We start from the raw sequence: 21415 nt of genomic DNA, 5'->3' as shown, positions 1-21415 counted from the left end.
CTCGAGAGGGGAGCCCCACTTGGTTCTAAGTCTCTGCTGGCTAGATCTCCCACTTTAGGAGGTCCAGGGCCTGAAGGCAGAAGACAAACGACCTTGTCAGGATGGAGCACCTTGGCCCCAGGTGCTGACAGACAACCAACTGGATTCAGTCACCAAGGAGGACCCTAGGGAGCCTTCCAGGGACAGACCCCTCCCCCCATGTCCTCTGCCGAGCTCCTCTCTGAGGTTCTGAGGGAACAGCATTCCCGCAGTTGTTTTACAGAGGCTAAAACCCCCACCAAATAGAAGACTAATTGCTTGAAGACCATGAGCTCGGAGGCCCCAGGGCTCCTGAAGCCTGGAGATTGAACAAGTTAATCCCACTGACAGGGCCCCGTTTCCTTACCATCAGCCAATCAGAGCACAGTGCACCAGCTGAGAGCGCACTCTGAGACGCCTCTCCCTCACCTGGCCTTTAAAAATGTTTTCCCAGGGAGTTCCCTTTGTGGCTCAGCAGGTTAAGGACTCAACATTGCCTCCCTGAGGATGCAGGTTCAATCCCTGGCCTCGCTCAGTCGGTTAAGGGTCTGGTGTTGCTGCAAGCTGTGGTGTAGGTCACAGATACAGCTCGGATACCGCCCTGTGCTTTAAGTTTCTACCTTCTCAGCCCACCCAGGGCACAGAGCCAGTGTACAGCTCTGCCATGGCCGTGGTATAGGGCTGCATCTGCAGCTCTGATTTGACCCCCGTCTCAGGAATTTCCATAGGCTGCAGGTGCATCTGTAAAAAATAAAATTTAAATTTAAAAATGCTTTAAAGAAATGCTTTATTGAACCCCATCATGAGCACCAGCTTCCCTGAACTCCTTGCTTGGCGCCTTACAATAAATGCTAAAAACAAAAACCCCACGAGTCTGGAAGTGGAGGAGTAGAGAGTTGAAAATTGGGGGATGATGGAAGACGGAAGTGGTTGAAATGGAAAGAAACAGCCATCGGCAGGGCTGTACACTGGCTCTGTGCCCTAGGTGGGCTGAGGAGGTAAAAACTTAAAGCACAGGAGGGTAAGGAGGTGAGAGTATGAACATTCTGACGAATCAGCATCAGTTCACACAGCAAGGTGGGCTCAGAACAGGAGAGACCCTTGTGTTTTCTGCAGACGCAAATAGTATTGGTGAGAATCATCCCAGCCCACCCAGAAATAAAGCACAGCCCCCAGACCGACTTTATTTGGGTTGTTCTCATACCTCAGCACAAATTCTTTTCTTAGCCAATGTGGTAGACTGAATTAGCATCTTAGATGTAACCAATTGAAAAACCAGGAAACCATAGATGGTGGTTAATCCCCAAAAATGAGGGATGGTATATTAGCAAGATATTTTCTGGAATCAAGTCCAAAGGCTCAGGTTCTTGTCCCTGCTCCGAGACCCTCGCCAGATAAATTCGCTTTAAGCTCCATGGGCCTCATTATTTCTCTTAGTAAAATATCAGGAACGAGGGCTCTAGCAGTTGATCCTTAAGGGGCCCTTTAGCTTTCAAATGCTCTATGGAAACAATTTAGAAAACAGTCTTGAACAAAGGCAGCTGTTACCCAGAAAGTCTTATGACTGCACTTTTTAAAAAATACTACTTTTGAGAGGTCCTATTGTGGCTCAGTGGAAATGAACTCAACTGGTATCCGTAAGGATGCAGGTTCAATCCCTGGCCTTGCTCAGTGGATTAAGGATCCGGCATCACTGAGCGCTGTGGTATAGATCAAAAGACACAGCTCAGATCCAGTGTTGCTGTGGCTATGGTGTAGGCCAGCAGCTGTAGCTCCCATTCAACCCCTAGCCTGGGAACTTCCATATGACACACCTGCAGCCCTAAAAAAAAAAATCTTACTTTTGGGGTACCCACTGTGGCACAGTGGGTTAAGAATCTGACTGCAGCACCTTGTGTTGTGTTCAATCTCCAGCCTGGCACAGTGGGTTAAAGGATCTGGCACTGCCACAGCTGTGGCATAAGTCACATCTGCAGCTCAGAGTCAATCCCTGGCCCTGGGAACTTCCATAGGCCACAGGTACAGCCGTTAAAACAAACAAACAAACAAAAACCTACTTTTATAATAAGAGGCAAGTAACTCTCAAATTAATCAGAGTATTTCTTTTTTAAGGAACAGGTTCTAGGTTCTATTTACATGAAATATCTAGAATAGACAAAGTCATAGAGGTAGAAAGTGGATTGGGGGGGTGAGGGGAGAGGGGGAATGGGGAATGACTGCTTCACCGGGACAGGGTTTTATTTGGGGGCAGTAAAATGTTTTCATCTAGATCAAGGTGGTGCCCAGTATTGTGAATGTGCTAAATGCCATGGATCATACACTCTGAATTTTGTTATGTGAACTTCGCCTCAATTTTTTTTTTTTAAAAAAGTCAAAACAGGAGTTCCTGTTGTGGCTCAGTGGAAACAAATCTGACTAGCATCCCTGAGGACCCAGGTTCCATCCCTGGCCTCGTTCGGTGGGTTAAAGGATCCGGTGGTGCCATGGTGTAGGTCGAAGATGCGGCTTGGATCTGGCATTGCTGTGGCTGTGGCGTAGGTCACATCTGCAGCTCAGGGTCAACCCCTAGCCTGAGAACCTCCACATGCCGTGGGGGCGGGGGGTGGCCCTAAAAGGCAAAAATAAATAAATAAGTTAAAAAAAAGAAAAAAGATCAGAACAATTTCATGGGGTGAAGGCTATTAGGAAAAAATGATCTAAAAAGGGTCCTGGAGCAGCAGGGATTACTGGAAAAAAGGTTGAGAAGGACTAGGGTGGAGGCTGGTAAGATGCTGTGGGGGAAGCCTTCTGCACAGCAATAGCCATGACCAGAAACAACAGCACAGCATGAATGGTAGGTTACAACCTCCAGAGGACAGTGTCCTGGAGACGGAAGAACTAAGAACTCTTATTCAAAGTGCAGTCTAATGTCCCCAAGATTCAACAACTTGAAAAAGAACATTTCCATTAAGAATTGTCTTTTTTTTCTTTTTTTTTTTTTTTAAATGGCTAATCCTGCAGCATGTGGAAGTTCCCCCACTAGGGAGTGAATCTGAGTGGCAACTATGACTTATGCTTCAGCTGTAGTAATGCTGGATCCTTTAACCCAGTGCACAGGGCTGGGGATTGAACTGGCACCTCCACAGCAACCTGAGCTGCTGCAGTCAGTTTCTTAACCCACCACACCATAGTGGGAACTCCAAGAATTCTGTCATTTTAAGTAGATGGAAATTCTACATAACCATTCAAGGATTCTATAATGAACTGGATGTCCCCTCCAAATTTTTCTTTATTTTGTACAACTTCTTTTCCTAAGTTCACCAAACAACTTGCTTTGGCTCTTCCTACTCCCCAGAAGACTTGACATCATTGTCCTCAGTTGTTATTTTTGGCACAGCCAAACAGGAAATATAGCTTCCTATGGAAAAAATAAGCCCACTTTGAACTTAAAAACAAATCTAAAAACCCCTTGAAAGAACTCAGATGCCAAAAACCCAACCTATAGTTTAGCAGTCAGCCTAGCAGTTGGGTGTCTGGCTGGGATGTTGGGGGTGACACTTCATTAAATTTCTGCTTATAATTTGCAAGGTGGAGCTGTAGGTGCTGTAGTGAGTCTAGGGGAAGTTGTCAAAGAGAATATAGAATGTAGGTTGCTCTTTGCTGCTGACAGCAAGGAACAATGTGAGAGAGGAACGCCCTGGCCAAAACATGCTGGTTTAGAACTAAAACAGAAGAGTCCGAAACCCCAGGCGTCTTATGTTGGGAAAGGCACTACTTCTGGACACCACAGTGAGAGGACGGAAATCACTTTGAGCAACGATGGTCTGTTAGACACTTGCCCATTAAAGGGAGAGACTCAGCTTTGGCTAATAGACTAAGGCAGCCGTCACTAGTTCAGGAAGAAGGGACAAGCACCAAGCAGAGAAGCAAGGAAATAAAGTGGACTTGGAAGTTCTAGGAAAGGACTCTGGGATGATTAACGGCGCAGGTAGCCTGCTAAGTTTTTGAGGGAATTGCTGGCAGAGGAATCAAGCTTGTAAAACTATATCTCGGACTCGGACTGTGAAAGCTACATGACATGTGAGGAGGGTGTGCCCCCAGCACCCACTTGTGATGTGGCCCCAGGGAGCAGGATAGGGCACAGGGAGTAGTGGATGAGGGAACCCCTTCCAGAAAGCACCATCACCCCCCCCACACACACACACACACATGCCCTGCAGATAGAGGTCTTCAGGACACCCACTGGCCCAGTGGTATTGCATCACTGCCAGCACTCAGGACCCAAAATCCTCCAAGTAGGATTTTTAACTACAGTTGTCCTGTCCTTGCTTCACCAGCATATGGGAATTGGGAGGTATGGGGGGGCAGATAACTTTTTAGGTTATGGGGTCTGGGCCCCTGGGGAGCCATGATGGACAGATGGGGACGATGGCCCAGCTCTGGAGAGAACTGAGCTCTACGCAGGATGCAGGAAGCAGATGAGAAGCACAGACAAGGCGGATCCCCCGCCCCTTTCACTGTCCCCAACTCACACACAGGGGGCCACAGCCCAGCCTCCTTTGGAGTTAGGTTGTGAGTGTGACTTGAGTTCTGGCTACTGAAGCATAAGTAATGGGCCATCTGTCATGGAGAATATGGATCTGGGACGGCAGCATGGCCTTCAGGACCCCTACTGCTTGGGGGTCGTGCTGTGGTGGGAGCCAGCCCGGCACCGTGGTGTCTGCAGCACAGACAGCCTGGCTTCGGAGGCTGACTCCTTGGAAGGGAGGGTCTGCAGGGAAGGGCACACCCGGAGCCACAGCTGCTGGCCACCCTCTTCTCCATTCTGTCCCTCCAGGGGGCTGAGTGCAAGTAGGAAGGGCCACTCCCAGCCTCAGCTCAAGAACCCTCCCAGCTGGATAGCAGATGGGCCAGGGTGCTCTGGGAAGCCAGTGGGCCCGGGTCTCCAGGTGACTGCACCAGGGCCACCCGCCAACCCGCTCCCCTGCCCGGTGTCACGAGAGCAAGAAAGTTCTTCTGTGTTTAAGCCATCGTGTATTTTTGGGTCTATTTATTACAGAACTAGCATTACCCTAATACAATCATTGCTAAATGGCCATAATACATTTCTTCTGTAATTGCACATCAATTTTATTCACCAAAGAAGGAATGTTCTTTTCTCTCAAGACTCTTATTAAATTCTCAGAACCGAAATGTGGGAAGGGAGGGTTGCGGCGAGGCAAAGGGTAAGAACATCTGCGAGGTAGTTGCTGAGGTTGTCGGCAGTGTGGTTGTGGGGACTGGAGCTCGGAGGTCGGATCCCTGGGTTCACGGCCAGGTTCCCCACCTGTGAGCAGTCCGCTCAGTGGGACGCTCGGCCTACACCTCAGCAGGGGTCAGCAGACTACAGCCTGATCCAGCTGTGGCCTGTTTCTTTACAGCCCTCGAGCTAAGAACGTTTTCTGACATTTTTCAAAACAAGAAGAATACGTGACGGAGACCTTATGTGGCCCGCAGAAATAGTCACTGCCCAGCCCACGTCTTATAGGGTTGCTAGGAGGATTATAAATAGTTGAGGCCGACGCCTGGCTTAAAGTGAGCACGCAATACGAAGTAATACATGCAATACAGCTGTTAACGTCTCTGAAACCAAACTGTCACAGAGCCAAATTCTGCATTTCTTCCAGGTGAACAGTTTCCTCCTTCCCTTCAAAAAAACAAACTTGAAACACGGAGAGCTAAAGCTTGATTCCTATGGCCACAAGGTACTTTTCAATGAAAACACTGCTGGTAGTCCCGTCTCACGCACTTGGAACATGGACGAAGGGAAAGGAATGTTCGCGCTTTATAGCAAAGGGACCGGGTGGTAGTGAATGAAAGTGCAGGACACGAGTGTGACTCAGTTTAATATGTTAAGAAAGATGTTTTAAAAGTAGAACAAGACTCTAAGTGGATATTAGAAAATGTAAAACTGATTGAGCAACAAGTATTAATGCTGGTTTTTGAAGCAACACAATTTTGCAGTGTAAGTGCGCTTACAATGTAGATCTGTCACGAGGCTCAGGCAGACACACCAAGAGCTAGCCTTTCAAAATCTGATTAGATGGAAGATGTTTTCAAACAGGACACCTGGCAGAACTAGATGAGTTTGGGACATAACCGACGTCTCACTGAGGCCTTGCTGCCTGAAGCACGTCTGAGCCTTAGGGATGCTGTGTGTGTGTGGGTGTGTCAGGGCAGAAAAGTCACAACATACAAAAGCACAGAGGCACTGCAGTGCAGAAAGCTGGTGACTGCACAGCCTCGACCTCTTTCCACATCACGTGCGACAGCACACGTGTGACAGAGGAGCAGCGCTCTATGGGACACTGTGGACAAAGCCGTGTGCCCTGCAGCTATGCACTCAGCATTAACAACACACCAAGAACCTGGGCTTCCCTCAAAGGCTCTGCAGCTCTTACTCCACAGCACGTAACTTGACATAATTAAAAAGCTGTGAACTCTGTGTTATATAACCTGATAGTCTCAAGATTACCAGCCAGCTCCTAAAATTAACGCCTGATAGGGAAATCATAGTGTAAAGGTACCCTGTGCACTCACCAATGTTAAGAAAAATTAAGAAGAGCAAATTTTTGCATACTCCAACTAGAATGAGAAGTGAGAGAGATTCTGCTGTTGTCACAGCTGGGCTTTCTGTTCTGGAACGAAATCCGGCAGGCCAGTTGTGTGGTTTCTCTGGATAAGTTCCATTTATTAATCATTGTACAAAAAAATCTTGGCATTCATTTGAAGAGAAAAGAAGTTACTATATCCAAATAGTTAATATTTCAACATTGTGAAAGTTCTACTTTTATAACAGGGTTTTTAAAGTGGAGAAAATGTTTGGAAAAGTTTTAAAAAGAAACTTATGATTTATTAGAGTACAGGATCCAAAACACGTTTTTAGAAAAATATAAAGTGCCCAAATACCAACTTACACAGGTGACACAGGCTTCCTGGAGCCAAATGAAGCATTCATGAAGAAACACATTTAAAAACAGTCTAGATACATATTTACATTGGGTCAGTAAAGGTAAAACCATCTTTCTTGGCTTCGATGTTACTCTAACAAAAAAAGAAAATCAAACCAGAAAACCAACCATTATAACTCTCAGCATGCTCCACAGATTCTTAGTTATGCACCTCATTAATATTAATGCTGTAGTATCTAATTTTCACCTTTAAATGAGAGTAGTGTAAAACTCCCCAACCTCGGGCAGGCTGGGTGTTGTGAGTGGTCACGATTTCAAACGAGCGTCCAAACCATCTGACTTTGGGTTGGACTGACAAGGAACATGGACCCTGCACCAGAGCTAATTCGGGCTGGAAGGCGCCAATGGGCCAAATCCCCATCTCTTTCTAACAACTGCTCAATAGCTGTCACTTGCCAGGAAGTGATCTCAGGTAGCTTCCCCAAACCTCAGTCATCCCAGGGTTTCCAGAGGGTAAACAAGAGGCAGTCATCAAACACAGCGTGAAAATACTGCATGCAAAGGGACGGACAGGCAGCGAGGCATGGCTGGGTCGCAGCCCCCTAAAGCCTCATTCACTAGAGCAATTGGAATCTTTTAAACTTAGAAAGTAAAGTGACTAGGTCCTAACTCCAGAAGTTACTTCTACAGGTAACGCCAAGGCTGGCCCACTGGAGAAGGGGCAGGCTGAGAACAGAGGGAGCCCAGAGCTGCATTAAGAGCCGGTCCCTTCATGCTCAGGCACCAGGAACACGGAAGAATCGATGCCAATGGCGCCTGGATGTGAAGTCGGGCTCCTGGGGGGCCTGAGCACAGACCCCCTCCTGGCACTGTCACGGCAACTCGGAGCACGCTCCGGGTCTCCCTTCCTCCCCGAGCGCGCGCTCTGAAAACTGAAGGTATTCCATTTATTTCTACTCCGCCACATTTGAAAAGCTCTTGAACGGATTCTAAGGAAGGACAGAGAGCATGAAACCTCCCCTTTCCTTTGTAATTTCCAAGGTTCATTATTTCCTCTTTATTCCGGTTCTAAGAGTAAGACCTCATTTTTAGGTCTCCGGAGACCATGAGCACAGTTTCTAAAAGCAGACATTTTAACAGCAGATTGTACTTTCTACGATAAAGGGAACCCATCACTGATTTAAGATCTACTTACGATACTGGAGTAGATTAAAAAACACACACTTATTTTAATGGGAGGAGCAGTGATGAACGTGGAAAGACCCATTCACAAAGGCCATTATTATGCATTTTCTCGAAGAACTGTATGTAATAAAATAGAGAGCTAATGATTCGTAGAGATAGGAGCCTAAATCCAAGAGACGAATCTGGAAAGGAAACTGTGTCATTCCCTCAGTTCAAATAAAGAAAAAATAAACGCCTGAAATCTGTTTCAAAAATTAGAAAAAAAGAAATTCGAATGATGCTGATGACCGTTAGTTTGTTAATGACTCCAGATCCAAGGTGCTGCCAAGACCACTGACAGCTTCAGCCCTGAATGAGCACTGAATTCAGGGCGAAAAGACAGACAGTCCTGACTGAGAGAGGAACACACATGTTGCCCAGAGAAATCAGCAAGAGATGACGGCACTCGTACAACCCCATTTGTCCAGCAAGTGAAACGTTCTGAGACCATGGAGACAGACACAATGGAAAGTGAAGAAAAGAATGATTATAAGAGTGTCGACTGTGAGACGTCATGAAGACAGAATGTCACAAACTGTCACCACAGGACAAGCGTACAAGCCATGCCACTGAACACAGTGCCTTTCAATGAATCACTAGTGTAGGCGGAGAGCAACATTGTCTTTGCAGCTGGAGGAGAGCACACGTGATTTAAACTTAGTAGGAGGCAACCAGCACTACTGGTTAAGTGGCCTTCCTGGTGGTGTGAGCCCAGAGGGATCCGTGGAGACGTCTCCATCCAGAATCCTGTTCTCTTGGAAAATAGCAGCAGCAGCAAAGGTACAATGTCCCCACTAGACTCTACTCCACGTTCTCTTTCTTTGCACTGTAAATATTCTGCACCGTTTCATAGACAGACTCCAGATCCTCCGGGTACCGGATCTCCAGCTCTGCGTTTGGGATGTAGTGTGTGCCGGTGAACTCTGAGAAATAGCGTCCGACATCAGGGTGTGAGATCTCCTGTGGCTCCACGTTATACTCCAAGTTCTCTGCAGGTAGAGAGGCACACGGACATGCTTGTTAAACCAGGTATTTCTGCAGCATCTTTCATCCAGAGAACTTGCTATCACCCCTTCTGTGCATTTCTGAGCTGGGGGAAAGGGAAGACACATGTTTCTGGAAATTGGAGGAGAAACTGGAAAAGGCAGCACGCGGCCACCGCAGGAGGGAGAGCAGGTGGGTGCCCCACCAGCTCTGCCTGGAACACGAGTGTCTTCCTCCTCTCTGAACTGAACTCCAGCGTCCTCGGGGGTCTGGACACTAGGGACTCAGCATGCTCCTCAGACTTGATCGCACACACAACCAAATGTGTGGGCCAGGGATGCTAGCCGTCTGGGTTCTCACCAGTGGTAAGCACCCCAGTCACCAGTCTTTACCCGCCATCCTTGCCTACTAACCTGCCCCCCCCGCCCCCGCCCCAGTGCCCTACAGTACAGGCCACTGCTTCCGAGGCCGAGAAGCCAGGGGGTCCAGTGGGAGGAATGGGAAAGCGGATCCAGACCCCACCCAGATATGGCTTGTAACACAAGCACCACCTCTGAGAAAAACCACACTGCCTCCCTTCCCTGCTCTCTGTTTTTGCCAGCAGAGAAAGCAAGAGAAAATAAGACTCCTTAAAGTGGAACAATAAAAAAGGAGACATAATACATGACAGGTACCTTAAAGGCCCAAATCCTTTCAGATGGCTTCTCCCCACCAAACGGCTCCTCCGTGGGCCCTTCCTTGCCGGCCACAGACCCAGCCCTGGACTCCAGCCAGAACTGGCCCTGTCCTTAGAGACCGGACCAGAAAAGAGCTGACGAGGCAGACCTCCCTGCTCTGTGTCCCAGGGCAGTCTCGGTTCTGAGCAATACGAAGTCACAAATGGCAGTGGTTATTGCCAAAATCAATTCAGTGAGTCCCTGCACAAGTCTTGATGATGGCCTAACTAGTGCCAATGGGGCAGCTGGTTCTCTCTCAAGCAGCTCACTGCATTTCCTGAAACTCAAACTCAGGGCCTTGTGGGCCCAGCACCCCCAGAGTGCACTGGATAAACATAGGCCTTTCAGAAGCACTGCCTGTAGCTGTCTTTAGAGAGAAGGGGAGAGGGTCTGAAATTCAATCTCTAATAACTTTCTTACCACAAAACAGATCTCAAGAACAGTTGTTTTAGGCTGTTACTTCAGACTATGGTTGGGGACAAATCAGTTTGACAAATCGATACTGCTAAAGAAATCACATGCAAATCACGTGCAAAGACAAAGATTCAGAGATTACCCCAGCATCATTTAGGAGAACAAAAAATGTACTAACAATCTAAATGTCCAGCTTCGGCCACTGTGTAAATAAACGATGGCATGTTAATTCAGCACAATCCTAGGCAGCCAGGAAAACTTGTTTTCAAGCTGCTCTGGGGAAAGCAGGAATAACAACATTATGACTTATAAAAAGCCCAGAAGGCCACATACCTGAGCTGCCACATGACGTGCACATACACTACACATTTTAAATGAATTCTTTTAAGTTGAGCATGTACAGCGAGCACCCTCATGGGCATCAGCTCATGTAACGCCCATGTGGCTCCTCCAGGGGCTCATGTCACGATGCCCGTCTGCAGCGCAGCTGATGGCAGTGCAGAGTGAGGACCATGCCCAAGGATTCAGCCGGGGCTCAAACCTGGCCAGCTCAGCTCCAGGGACATATTCTCATGCACGGCCAGGAGGCAGCCCTGCCAGCAGAGGGTGGGGGCCTGGCTGCCTTGGGAGGGCCAGCTGTGGGGACAGTGTTCCGCAGACAGGAGCGTGGGGTTTTCTAAAGGAAACTGGGGGGTCTGCTAACTCTGATCTCCCCCTACTGTTACCATCGTAGCTCTGGAGAAGATTTTACTTCCTTCCACACATAGTTTCAACAAACGTTTTTTAAAAAAGCCTTAGATGTTTCAAAATGCCACTGGCTGAGAAAATTGGCTGTTCGGCCTGCTCCCCGGCCCTGTGGTGAGTGATGTGTCTTGGGTGAAACTTTGGGAAGGCCCAGGGGATGCAACCATGGCCTGGGCCTTAACAGGGCTACAGACAAATTAAAAGGAGGGCAAGGCATCTGGGGTTGCCACCCTTGGTTCTCACTGGGTCATTCTGCCTCTGACAGGATGCTCAGCAACATCTGAAGACATTTCTGGTTGTCATGACCAGGGGCTGATGCTGCCATTGCATAGGCAGGGGCCCAGGGTGCCTCTAAACCAATGCATATGACACCCCCCAACAAAGAGCTGTCTGGACCAAAACGTGGCCGACAGCTGCTCTGAAGTCAGACACATGTTTCAGCAGTGCTCCTCCCAGCTCCCTTTCTGTTTATCATTAAGCAGCAGCTTGGTGTTGGCTAATACTTGGGTCTGAGTGTTGGGAGGGGGGCAAAAAGGTCACAGTCAGGTCATGGTCATACATCTATAAGGATAACTCAACTGGCAGCTGCAGAGAATTCTGAATGTTGGCCCAAAACAAGATGCATGAGAAGGAAGGAAGGTCGGAGAAACCAGGAAGGGTAGTAATGGCCCACGAGGGTGCTCATGGCCCCGCTTCTGGCTGTTAACAAGGAACATGGACTGAATTCAGTGTGTTTATATCTGCCTGGGCTCCCAGCAAAACAGGAAAAATGTATTAACAGAAGAAAGTTTTTAAAGGAAGAAACAAGGCATTGAAGTTGACAACTATGTATGAGGTAGAAAAAAATTTCCAATCTACTTAATTTTTATTTTATTTTTTGCTTTTTAGGGCTGTACCCACAGCATGTAGAAGTTCCCTGGCTAGGGGTTGAATTTGAGCTGTAACTGCCAGCCTACACCACAGCCACAGCAATGCTGGATCTGAGCTGTGTCTGTAACCTACACCACAGCTCACGGCCATGGTGGATCCTTGACCCACTGGGCGAGGCCAGGAATCTAACCCTTGTCCTCATGGACACTAGTTGGGTTCATTTCCACTGCACCATTATGGGAACTCCCTCCAATCTACTTTAAATAATTTTTAAAAAAAATGTGAAGAAGAATAAGAAATCTAAGTTACCTAAAACTTGACAGAGCAAAATATTACATAGGGATGATTTAAAAGTACTGGAAAAATCTTGAGAAGAATTTCTGATTTCCCTGAAATTTTCAGAGAAATCTGTCTGCTTATTTTATTTAAATTTTGGGGAGTTCCTGTTGTGGCTCAATGGTTAATGAACCCAACTAGCATCCATGAGGATGTGGGTTCAATCCCTGGCCACGATCAGTGGGTTAAGGACCTGGTGTTGCCGTGAGCTGTAGTGTAGGTTACAGACAAGGCTCGGATCCCGCACTGCTGTGGCTGTGGCTGTGGCATAGGCCAGCAGCTAAAGCTCCAATTCGACCCCTAGCCTGGAAACCTCCATATGCTGTGGGTGCTGCCCTAAAAAGACCAAAAAAAAAAAAAAATCTTTGGGAGTTCCTGTTATGGCTCAGCAGGTTAAGAACCCAACATAGTGTCTGTAAGGATGTGGGTTCAATCTCTGGCCTTGTTCAGTGGGTTAAGGGTTCAGTGTTGCTGTGAGCTGTGGTGTAGGTCACAAATGTGACTCGGATCCCACATTGCTGTGGCTGTGGTGTAGGCAGGCAGCTGCAGATCTGATTCGACCCCTAGCCTGGGAACTTCCATATGCTTCATGTGCAGCTGTAAAAAAAAGAAAAAAAAAATTCAGCTACCCCCAAATATATGGATACATTCCTGTAAACCTCTGGAAAGAGTAGCCCTGAGTCCTCTGGGGGTATCTGTCATCCTTCCCCCTCCTGAGAGGAAACTACTATCAGTGTGAGTCTATCTTTCAAGTCCTTCTTCTATGAAAATACATGTATGTAGCTAAATAAAATTATATGCACTCAAATAAAATTCCGTATTGTTTTATGTCTGCTTATTCCCAGAAAACAAACAGTAAGCATTTGCCTGCAACTGGTTTATCTGGTTGCAGTTCACTATTCCCAAGTGCGGACATACCCCCATTTATCAGACAAATCCTATGAATGACAGTGTTTTGCTGTCCTAAGAAGGTCAGTCTCTGAATGGCTGAAAGTGCACACTCAGCCCTGATGCAGGGAATCTGCACATACTTGCCAGCATGTGCAGACTGCCATGCACTGTGCGAGTGTATGAGGGAGGTGTATGGTGGAAACTTTGGTTTGGAAGTGGCAGACAAATCATGGAAAAGGAAATGAACAGTGGGTGAGGGCACACGTCTGCATTCAACCAAGCGTTTTATCATCACACATGAAACACATGTAAGATCTAGGTTTTCACATCGCAGCTGAATTCCTGACCTTCCAATACAGTCAGCTGGCTTAAATTCAGAGCATCTGTGATAGCCATTTTCTGCAGTATCTAAGAAGTACACAGGGAAGTGGAGACAGGAGTTGTGACATAAAGAAAATACTACAGCATGCCCCCTAGTGGGAACAAAATGACAAACACTCAAGATGCTGCACAGCCCACCAACATACTGAGGGACATTTTCTCTTAATTGTGCAGACGAAAACTATTTGAAGATGGCACTCATATATGTGGTTTATAATTTCACTCTTCAACTCTCTGTGGAGAGCTTAAATAAACAAAAAGCATTCATTAATGGGCTCTGTCCAAATTACTAGGATCATTAGAACCAAAGGTTGAAAATTTAGACCAGGAAAAAGTTTAAAAACAAAATAATTTAATGCAAATATATTAACCTAGAAACATTCAAAAACATATTTAAATTAGTGTTTTTAAAATTTAGCCTTTCCAGGTCTCCCACTGGCTAAATTTGGGCTAATTTGAGCATAACATTATTCCAAATGATTATAACACACTAAATAAAAAATCCAGGAATCTGTGGAAGGAGAGAGGGATAGGGTGCAAGGGGTGAGGGGAAGAGAGCAAGATAGGGAAGGGAAGCAAAGCTCTTGTTTACAGAACTAGAGGGTATACTTGCAGTAGAAAATCACCATTTTGCAATTCTCATATCATGATTTAGGAAAGGGGTGCCAACAGGCGCAAAAACAAATATAAGGATAATGGTTATTAGGGAACAGGACATATCCAGGATGGCACAGTTTATCCCTATGAATTTGTTACCTGCAGAAGGAAAACTGTCTTTATAGCGAGTCACTGTCTGAGCCAAGTGACCAAACTCTGCCTCGCTAACAATGGAACATGGAACCCCATGGCTTCTGGATGAGATGCAACTGACGCACACAGCACCTGAGAGCAACAAGCATGTCAGCCAAAACACTGACCTGATCTAATCAAACCCAGGCTTAGCTTCCAGTTCACAGACAACACACAAAGAAAAAGAAAAACCCAGAATGTTAGACAGTCTATAACTCACTGACCTAGATTCTTCAAAAAGTCAAAGTCTTGCAAAAAAAGTTAAAAACATGAGAAATGAGTAACTGTTCTTTACTATGAGACTAAAAAGACCTAACAACCAAACATAGTGCCTGAATCCTGGATAGATCATGAATTAAAAATGGATAAACACACACCTCTAAAGCTATTCTTGTGACAATTGGAAAATGTGACTACTGATTGTATATTAGATATTTATGAAATCATTTTTATTTGTTAGCTATAATGCTGTAACTGTGGTAATACAGAGAAGTGCCCTTATTCTTACAAGATGCATGGTTTAAGTATTTAGGTCATGTTGTCTGCAATATTCTTTCAAATTGTTAAGCAAAAAAGTAAAATCTCTACCTGAAGATAAAACAATATAGGTAAGAAACATCTGTGGCATGGAGAGGGGCAGGGCATTCAGAGATGGAATTGGTGTGGCTTGCTGACTAACTGGATGTGTGATGAGGGGAGGGACAGAGAAGTAACAGCCAGTGCCCAGGCAAGCAAGGGGGTGCTGGGGGCGGGCCTACTGTAGGAGATGAGAAAAACAGGAGAGGGTTGGAGTGAGGAGGGAGTGGACTCACGAGCTCAGGTAAGAGCATTTGAGATGCCTGAAGAACCTGAGTACCTGCATGAGCAGGTACCCTAGGGCTGCTAGAGAGGTGAGCGTGGGCCCAGAGAAGAGCTGGGATTGGAAATAAGGCTCTGAGAGGCACCAGCACATCAACTGCTAACGAGGCCACAGGAGTGAAGGATGGAAGAGCCCCGGGGAAAGGGCTCTGCAGGGCAGTCACCTCCTGGGGCTACGACGGAGCTCCTCTTCAGCACTGAACCCCCACTTCCCAGCACCCGTGGGCACCATGTGCCCGGGAAATGCTGAATGACAAAACTGCCAGCAGGAAGAGGCACAGCCATCACATGGTAATACCGGCTACTTGGTTCTACGAATTTAAGTCTCAGAATTTAAACTTAAAAATGGCAATCTGCTAAGAGCATTACCCATGACCACTCAGTTCAATCTCATGTTTAGAGAGTGTGAAACTGACAGGCAGACATTCAATTTTTTTTTTTTAACAAGGTCATTACAGTAGCCTCACTCTAACCCTTCTTACAATGCATGTTGACAAGACATGATTAGGATGAATTCCTGAATCTTCAACGTGGACACTGGACAAATTCAGAACACCTTAAATCCAAATACTCAGTTTTAATTACTCTAAAAAGCCCATAAACGTTTCTAGAAACTCAAATATCAGATTTTGAAAGTCTTGATATTAACCCCATGTAATGGGCAATGAAGATACCAGGTGAAGCCATGGACACTGGCCCCTCTGCTCCTGTGACACGCTCTCTGACATGCAGCGTGGAACGCCTACGCACTGATGAGTTGGGGATGCATTAAATTTTTATGGGACACAGCTTCAAAAGTTAAATAAAATCACTGTCAGTGCCTTTGTCAGACACAGGGAGCACTTCGCTCCTCTTATAACCTCCCCTGGTGCTTGCTGATGGAGGTTAAATGACCTGTAGTCTCAATAAAGGGAATTTCTCTTATGTCCAATCCTCTCTCAGCTTCTGATGAATTAACAACAATTAATATGAAAATTCTTCTAATCTTTTTGATACTCCTGAGATTTTCATACATCCAACATTTCTATTATTGGATTTATCAGAACATAATAATGAGTTAGGTCAAACCTGACGTTTTAGGTCAGACACTTTTTTTTTTTTTTTGGCTTTTTGCCTTTTCTAGGGCTGCTCCCGTGGCATATGGAGGTTCCCAGGCTAGGGGTCAAATCAGAGCTGTAGCCGCAGGCCTACACCAGAGCCACAGTCACGACCTACACCACAGCTCATGGCCATGGTGGATCCTTGACCCACTGGTTGCGGGATTGAACCATGACGGGAACTCCCAGGTCAGACACATTTTAAAAGGTGCAGCATGATGGTTAAGGAGAAGGCTCTCTGCCAGGCTGCCTCGACTCATACTCGGTAAGCAAAAAATATAAATGCTTCTATGTATTTCAGTTTCCTCATGTATCAAATGTGGATGACTATGATGCTAATTACAGTTCTCAAATGGCGCTAATACACGTGAGAACGCTGCCTGTCACAGACCATCACCACATTAGCATTCATGTTCATTTTTATTAACAAAATGAACATTGTGAATGCCTTGAAAGGCAGGCATGCAATAAAATTCATCCCATTAAATGAAGGGACAAAGAAGAGGAGTGCTGTCTCTGCCTCAGGAGTACCCCAGCCGAACACCTACCAAGTACCTGCTAAGGCTCCCAGGTGCTCTTAGAGCCTGTGCTGTGGACTTCAGTTCCCACAGTGGCCACTTGAGGGTGTCTCTGGGGAGCACAACTAACTGGCTGCCAATCTCAGGGTGCTAGTGGCTCCCTCATCAGTGCCTATTCAGTGCCTTCCAGTTAAGGCAGGGGATGAACAGGGCACAAGCTGAGCCTTCTTGCCTACAAGGAGCCAATGGCAGTGCCGGGGAAGTAGGACTTTTGGTAATTTGACTGGCAGAGGCAAAGATCAAATACCACAGAGGCTGGCAACAGTTGGGACCAGGGTCCTGGCTGTGGTGACTGGATAACCTGAGGTATGGTAGCACCAATGCACACCCAACCACGTTAGCTGGGGATCAGCCCTGATGAGGTTGGCTGCGAGACACCTGCCATCTCTGAATAAACTAGACCTGTGCCAGCTATCTGAGTGCTCAAATGTGTGCTTCTAAGTATAGACAGAACTGGCTACTTACCTTGGGCTGCGTATCTACAAGACCCGTCCTCCACCAGAACATTATAGAAAGGCTGATGATGGCCATGCGGCAGGCTATGGACGTTCATGTTTCGAATCCATTCGTGTCCCATCATGCAGGTGGGGTCCCAGCCATAGATGACACAGTTATAGCCATACCTAATTAACAGAAGGGCAGTGGCAAATAAGTTCCCTGGGACTCTGTCACGGCAGCTATGAAATGTAGAGATAATGGCTTGGCTTCTCTTAAGCTCACATTCCTACAGATTTACCTGCTTTTATATCATGTTTAATCAATTTTACTCCTGCCTTTATAAACCCCTCTTATTATTAATATAGTGCTTTAGAATTCCCACTGTGGCACAGTGGGTTAAGAACCCAATTGCAGTGGCTCAGGTCACTGTGGAGGTGTGGGTTCGATTCCCAGTTGGTGCAGTGAGCTAAAGGATTCAGGGTTGCTGCAGCTGCAGCATGGGTCACAGCTGCAGCCTGGATTCACTCCCTGGCCCAGGAACTTCCACATGCTGCAGGTGAGGTGATTAAAAAAGAAGTGCTTTGGAAAAGAATACTCTTTCAACAAAGACTGATGGGACAAGCAGTTATCTAAATGGAAAAAGGTATCAGGATTCAGGTCTGACACCAAATACACAGAATCAGTTCTTGGCAGAACAAAGACTTAGATGTAAAATGCAGAACTTGGAAAATATCTTTAGGGAGTTCCTGTTGTGGCTCAGTGGCTTAAGGATCTGACCAGTATCCATGAGGATGCAGGTTCAATCCCTGGCTTTGTTCTGTGGGTTAAAGGAACCAGCTTGCCAAAAGGTGCAGTGTATGTTGCAGATGCAGCTCAGTTGCTATGGCTATGGCTGGCAGCTGCAGCTCCAATTTGAGCCCTGGCCTGGGAACTTTCATGTGTTGCAGGTGTGGCCCTATTTTAGAAAAAAGGGAGGGGGGGAGGAAAAAACCTTCATAACTCAGGATATGGAAAGGTTTCTTAGTATTAAAGTACAATCTATAAAGGAAAAGATGTACCAATTTTACAGCATTAAAATTAAGAGACTAAAGGATTCTGATTGTGTGTATATATATATATATATATACACAGAGAGAGAGTAAGACAATTAGGGAAACACAAACTCAGTAGATGTTTGATGAAGTTAAGGAACTGTTTATTTTTTTCTCAGATATGACGAGAGAATGGTAAATGCGTTTTTTTAAAGAAGAGAGGGCTCTTGTCTTTCAGTGCTACACACTGAAATAGCTACAGATAAAATGATATCTGGTATTTGTGCCAGGAAAGAGGGGGAGGGGGTGAAACAAAAAAAGACTGACCCCATGATAATAAGTACTGAAGCTGGACAAAGGGGCATCCTCTAGTTCATTATGATCCTCTCTCCTCTTATACATGCTTTAAACTTCCAAACAAAGTAAAAAAAACTGGAGTTCCCATCGTGGCTCAATGGTTAATGAACCCGACTAGTATCCATGAGAATGTGGGTTTGATCCCTGGCCTTGCTCAGTAAGAATCCAGTGTTGCCGTGAGCTGTGGTGTAGCTGGCAGACGTGGCTTGGATCTGGCACTGCTACGGCTGTGGTGTAAACCAGCAGCTACAGCTCCGATTCAACCCCTAGCCTGGGAACCCCACATGCCACGGATGTGGCCCTAAAAAGACAAAAGACAAAAAAAAAAAAAAAAAAAAAGTGAAAAAAGAATGGAAAATATTAGCCAAAAACTGAGAAGATATTTGCAACTTATCTGCAACTCAATTGAAAAATAAGCAAAATACTTGAAGAGGCACTTAATCAAAAGAACTTGTATGGCTAGTAAACACAGGAAAAGAACCTCAACCTGCGGAGTGACCAGGGAAATGCAAATTAAAACCACAATGAGGGAGTTCCCGTCATGGCGCAGTGGTTAACGAATCTGACTAGGAACCATGAGGTTGCGGGTTCGGTCCCTGCCCTTGCTCAGTGGGTTAACGATCCGGCGTTGCCGTGAGCTGTGGTGTAGGTTGCAGACGCGGCTCGGATCCTGCGTTGCTGTGGCTCTGGCATAGGCCGGTGACTACAGCTCCGATTGGACCCCTAGCCTGGGAACCTCCATATGCCGCAGGAGCGGCCCAAAGAAATAGCAAAAAAAAAAAGACAAAAAAAAAAAATAAAATAAAATTAAAAAAAAATAAAACCACAATGAGGAGTTACCATCGTGGCTCAGTGGTTAACAAATTCGACTAGGAACCATGAGGTTGCGGGTTCGATCCCTGGCCTTGCTCAATGGGTTAAGGATCCGGAATTGCCGTGAGCTGTGGTGTAGGTTGCAGACGCGGCTCGGATCCCGTGTTGCTGTGTCTCTGGTGTAGGCCAGTGGATACAACTCCAATTCGACCCCTAGCCTGGGAACCTCCATGCGCCACGGGAGCAGCCCTAGAAAAAGGCAAAAAGACAAATCAATCAATCAATCAAGAAATAAATACATAAATAAAATTAAATTTAAAAAACCACAATGAAATGCCATTTGCCATTTAGCACATATGTGCATTTTAAAGGTCTGGCGCTAACACATGCTATTGACAATGAGACAATGAGTGCCAGCCTGCTGGTGGGATATAAGTCAGTACAGCTGCTCTGGAGGCACTTTAATTTGGGGACTCTTATCTATCGGCCATGTCCAAACCCTAGGACCCAACGATGCCCTGCCCACACTCAGCTCTAAGGAAAGTGAGACCAGGGGAGAGATCGAGGACAGTGAAGAGAGGAGAAGAACGCTGCTGACAGTGCTTCCAACCCCCCAGAGAAGGTCACTGAACATCAGCAGATAGCCTGTTAGGAGAGCAAGCCGCTTCTTAAAAAACAAAAAGGTTAAAGATACGGTTTGGTCTTTGGTCCTTGCTGCGATGGCCTCAGTAGCTGCATCCAGTCAGGTCCCCTTCAGGCACATCCCTGCCACTGCTGAGAAGCGGGGCTCCCAGCTCTGTGTCCTCTGCAGCCTTGTGGGGCAGACGCTGGGGCACTCACCTCTTATGCTTCATAATGAGCCCAATGGAGTAGCAGACATCTCTGTGCTTCTCGTGGGAGCGGAGCTTCACCTCCACGCCCACCTCCTCCTTCTTACGCTCAATGTGCTCGAGCGTGTGCTGTACCAGGTAGCCCACTGCCCCGTGCTGCCCGGGGTCTAGGGTTTGGATGTGCTGGAGGATGTCAAGCACCTTCAAGACAAGACAGAAAGACTAGGAGATAATATTTTCATTTAGGCCTTTTCTTTTTCCTGGCACGGGATTTAGACCTACCTAACTTGACAAAGGATGGCGAGGCGGGCCAGGCTCATGGCCCCAGTCTCTGTGAGCTCTCACCCCGTCAGCACTATGGACACCCAGAGTCGGCAGACTCACTTCACATGCTGGGGACTGGGCCTGGCATCCAAATGCAACCAGTGTAACCAGAAGGAATTCTTGAGAAACTGGGGGTGGGGAGGCGACACTCTCCATGGGGTGAGCACATTTGATCCAGGTGGACTCTAACAGGTTCTTTCTTTCTGTAGGGTGATAAGGTGGCTCAGTTTCTCTTTCTTTCTTTTAATTCTTTAAGCGCCAGGGGGTGGGTGGGCAGATTGCAGCTCCCAGGTATCCCACAAAGTAGGCAGGTCACCTTAGGGGCAACCTTTACCCACTCAAAAGTCCATCTCACGTTAGCAGTGAGGATTCAGGTGTCACCCCCACTGTTTTTTCCTTACCCATGAGTTTAAGACATGGGATCCAATTTCTTATACACAAAAAGGAAACAATTTTAACCTGAAACTCACGCATTAAAAGGGAAGAGAAATGCTATGCTATGTCAATCAAGATCAAGAGGATGTGTGACAGGGCTGCTGCAGGAGAAGGGGAGGGGACAGAGGGCACTGGAGTGATGCAACTCAGTGCAGCTTATTTAGGATGTTATGTTGGAAGAATGAAGATGTACACATGAGGGCTCTGAAATCCTATGGGTCGTTTCAGTTACTTTAACTCACAGTGGAATTCAGTATTCAAGTGGAGAGGGAGAAGCCCTGTGTCTGTGGAATTTCCTTGACTAGTTGGCAGAAGCAGAACTGCCTGACTCCAAGATTCTATTCTTTCTACTGTACCC

The 21415-nt window shown here is 46.5% G+C and overlaps 1 protein-coding gene and 1 non-coding gene across 8 annotated transcripts in view; both read right to left on the bottom strand.

Moving 5' to 3' along the window:
• Positions 1-5018: 5018 nt before the first annotated feature.
• FBXO21 (F-box protein 21) overlaps positions 5019-21415 on the bottom strand; it is a 41199-nt gene continuing 24802 nt past the window's right edge. The window contains exons 10-13 of one of the 7 annotated variants that reach the window (XM_013990332.3): positions 20309-20520; positions 17295-17452; positions 9830-10013; positions 6702-9160 (exon numbers count right to left, since the gene is read on the bottom strand). In XM_013990332.3, the coding sequence (XP_013845786.1) occupies positions 9145-9160; positions 9830-10013; positions 17295-17452; positions 20309-20520 (570 nt within the window). In that variant the 3' untranslated portion in view covers positions 6702-9144. 7 annotated transcript variants of the gene reach the window in all.
• On the bottom strand, positions 20893-21040 carry LOC146396574 (U12 minor spliceosomal RNA). The gene has a single exon (XR_014828592.1). It is a non-coding gene; the product is annotated as a U12 minor spliceosomal RNA (small nuclear RNA).

The sequence above is a fragment of the Sus scrofa genome, chromosome 14, assembly GCF_054392235.1.
Source record: "Sus scrofa isolate SSC_HxYL_T2T_F1_AM1 chromosome 14, Sscrofa_HxYL_maternal_Yorkshire_Landrace_v2.0, whole genome shotgun sequence".
Classification (NCBI taxonomy): domain Eukaryota; kingdom Metazoa; phylum Chordata; class Mammalia; order Artiodactyla; family Suidae; genus Sus; species Sus scrofa.
The sequence above is the reverse complement of the archived record's forward strand: the minus strand, read 5'-3'. Positions and strand labels throughout refer to the sequence as shown.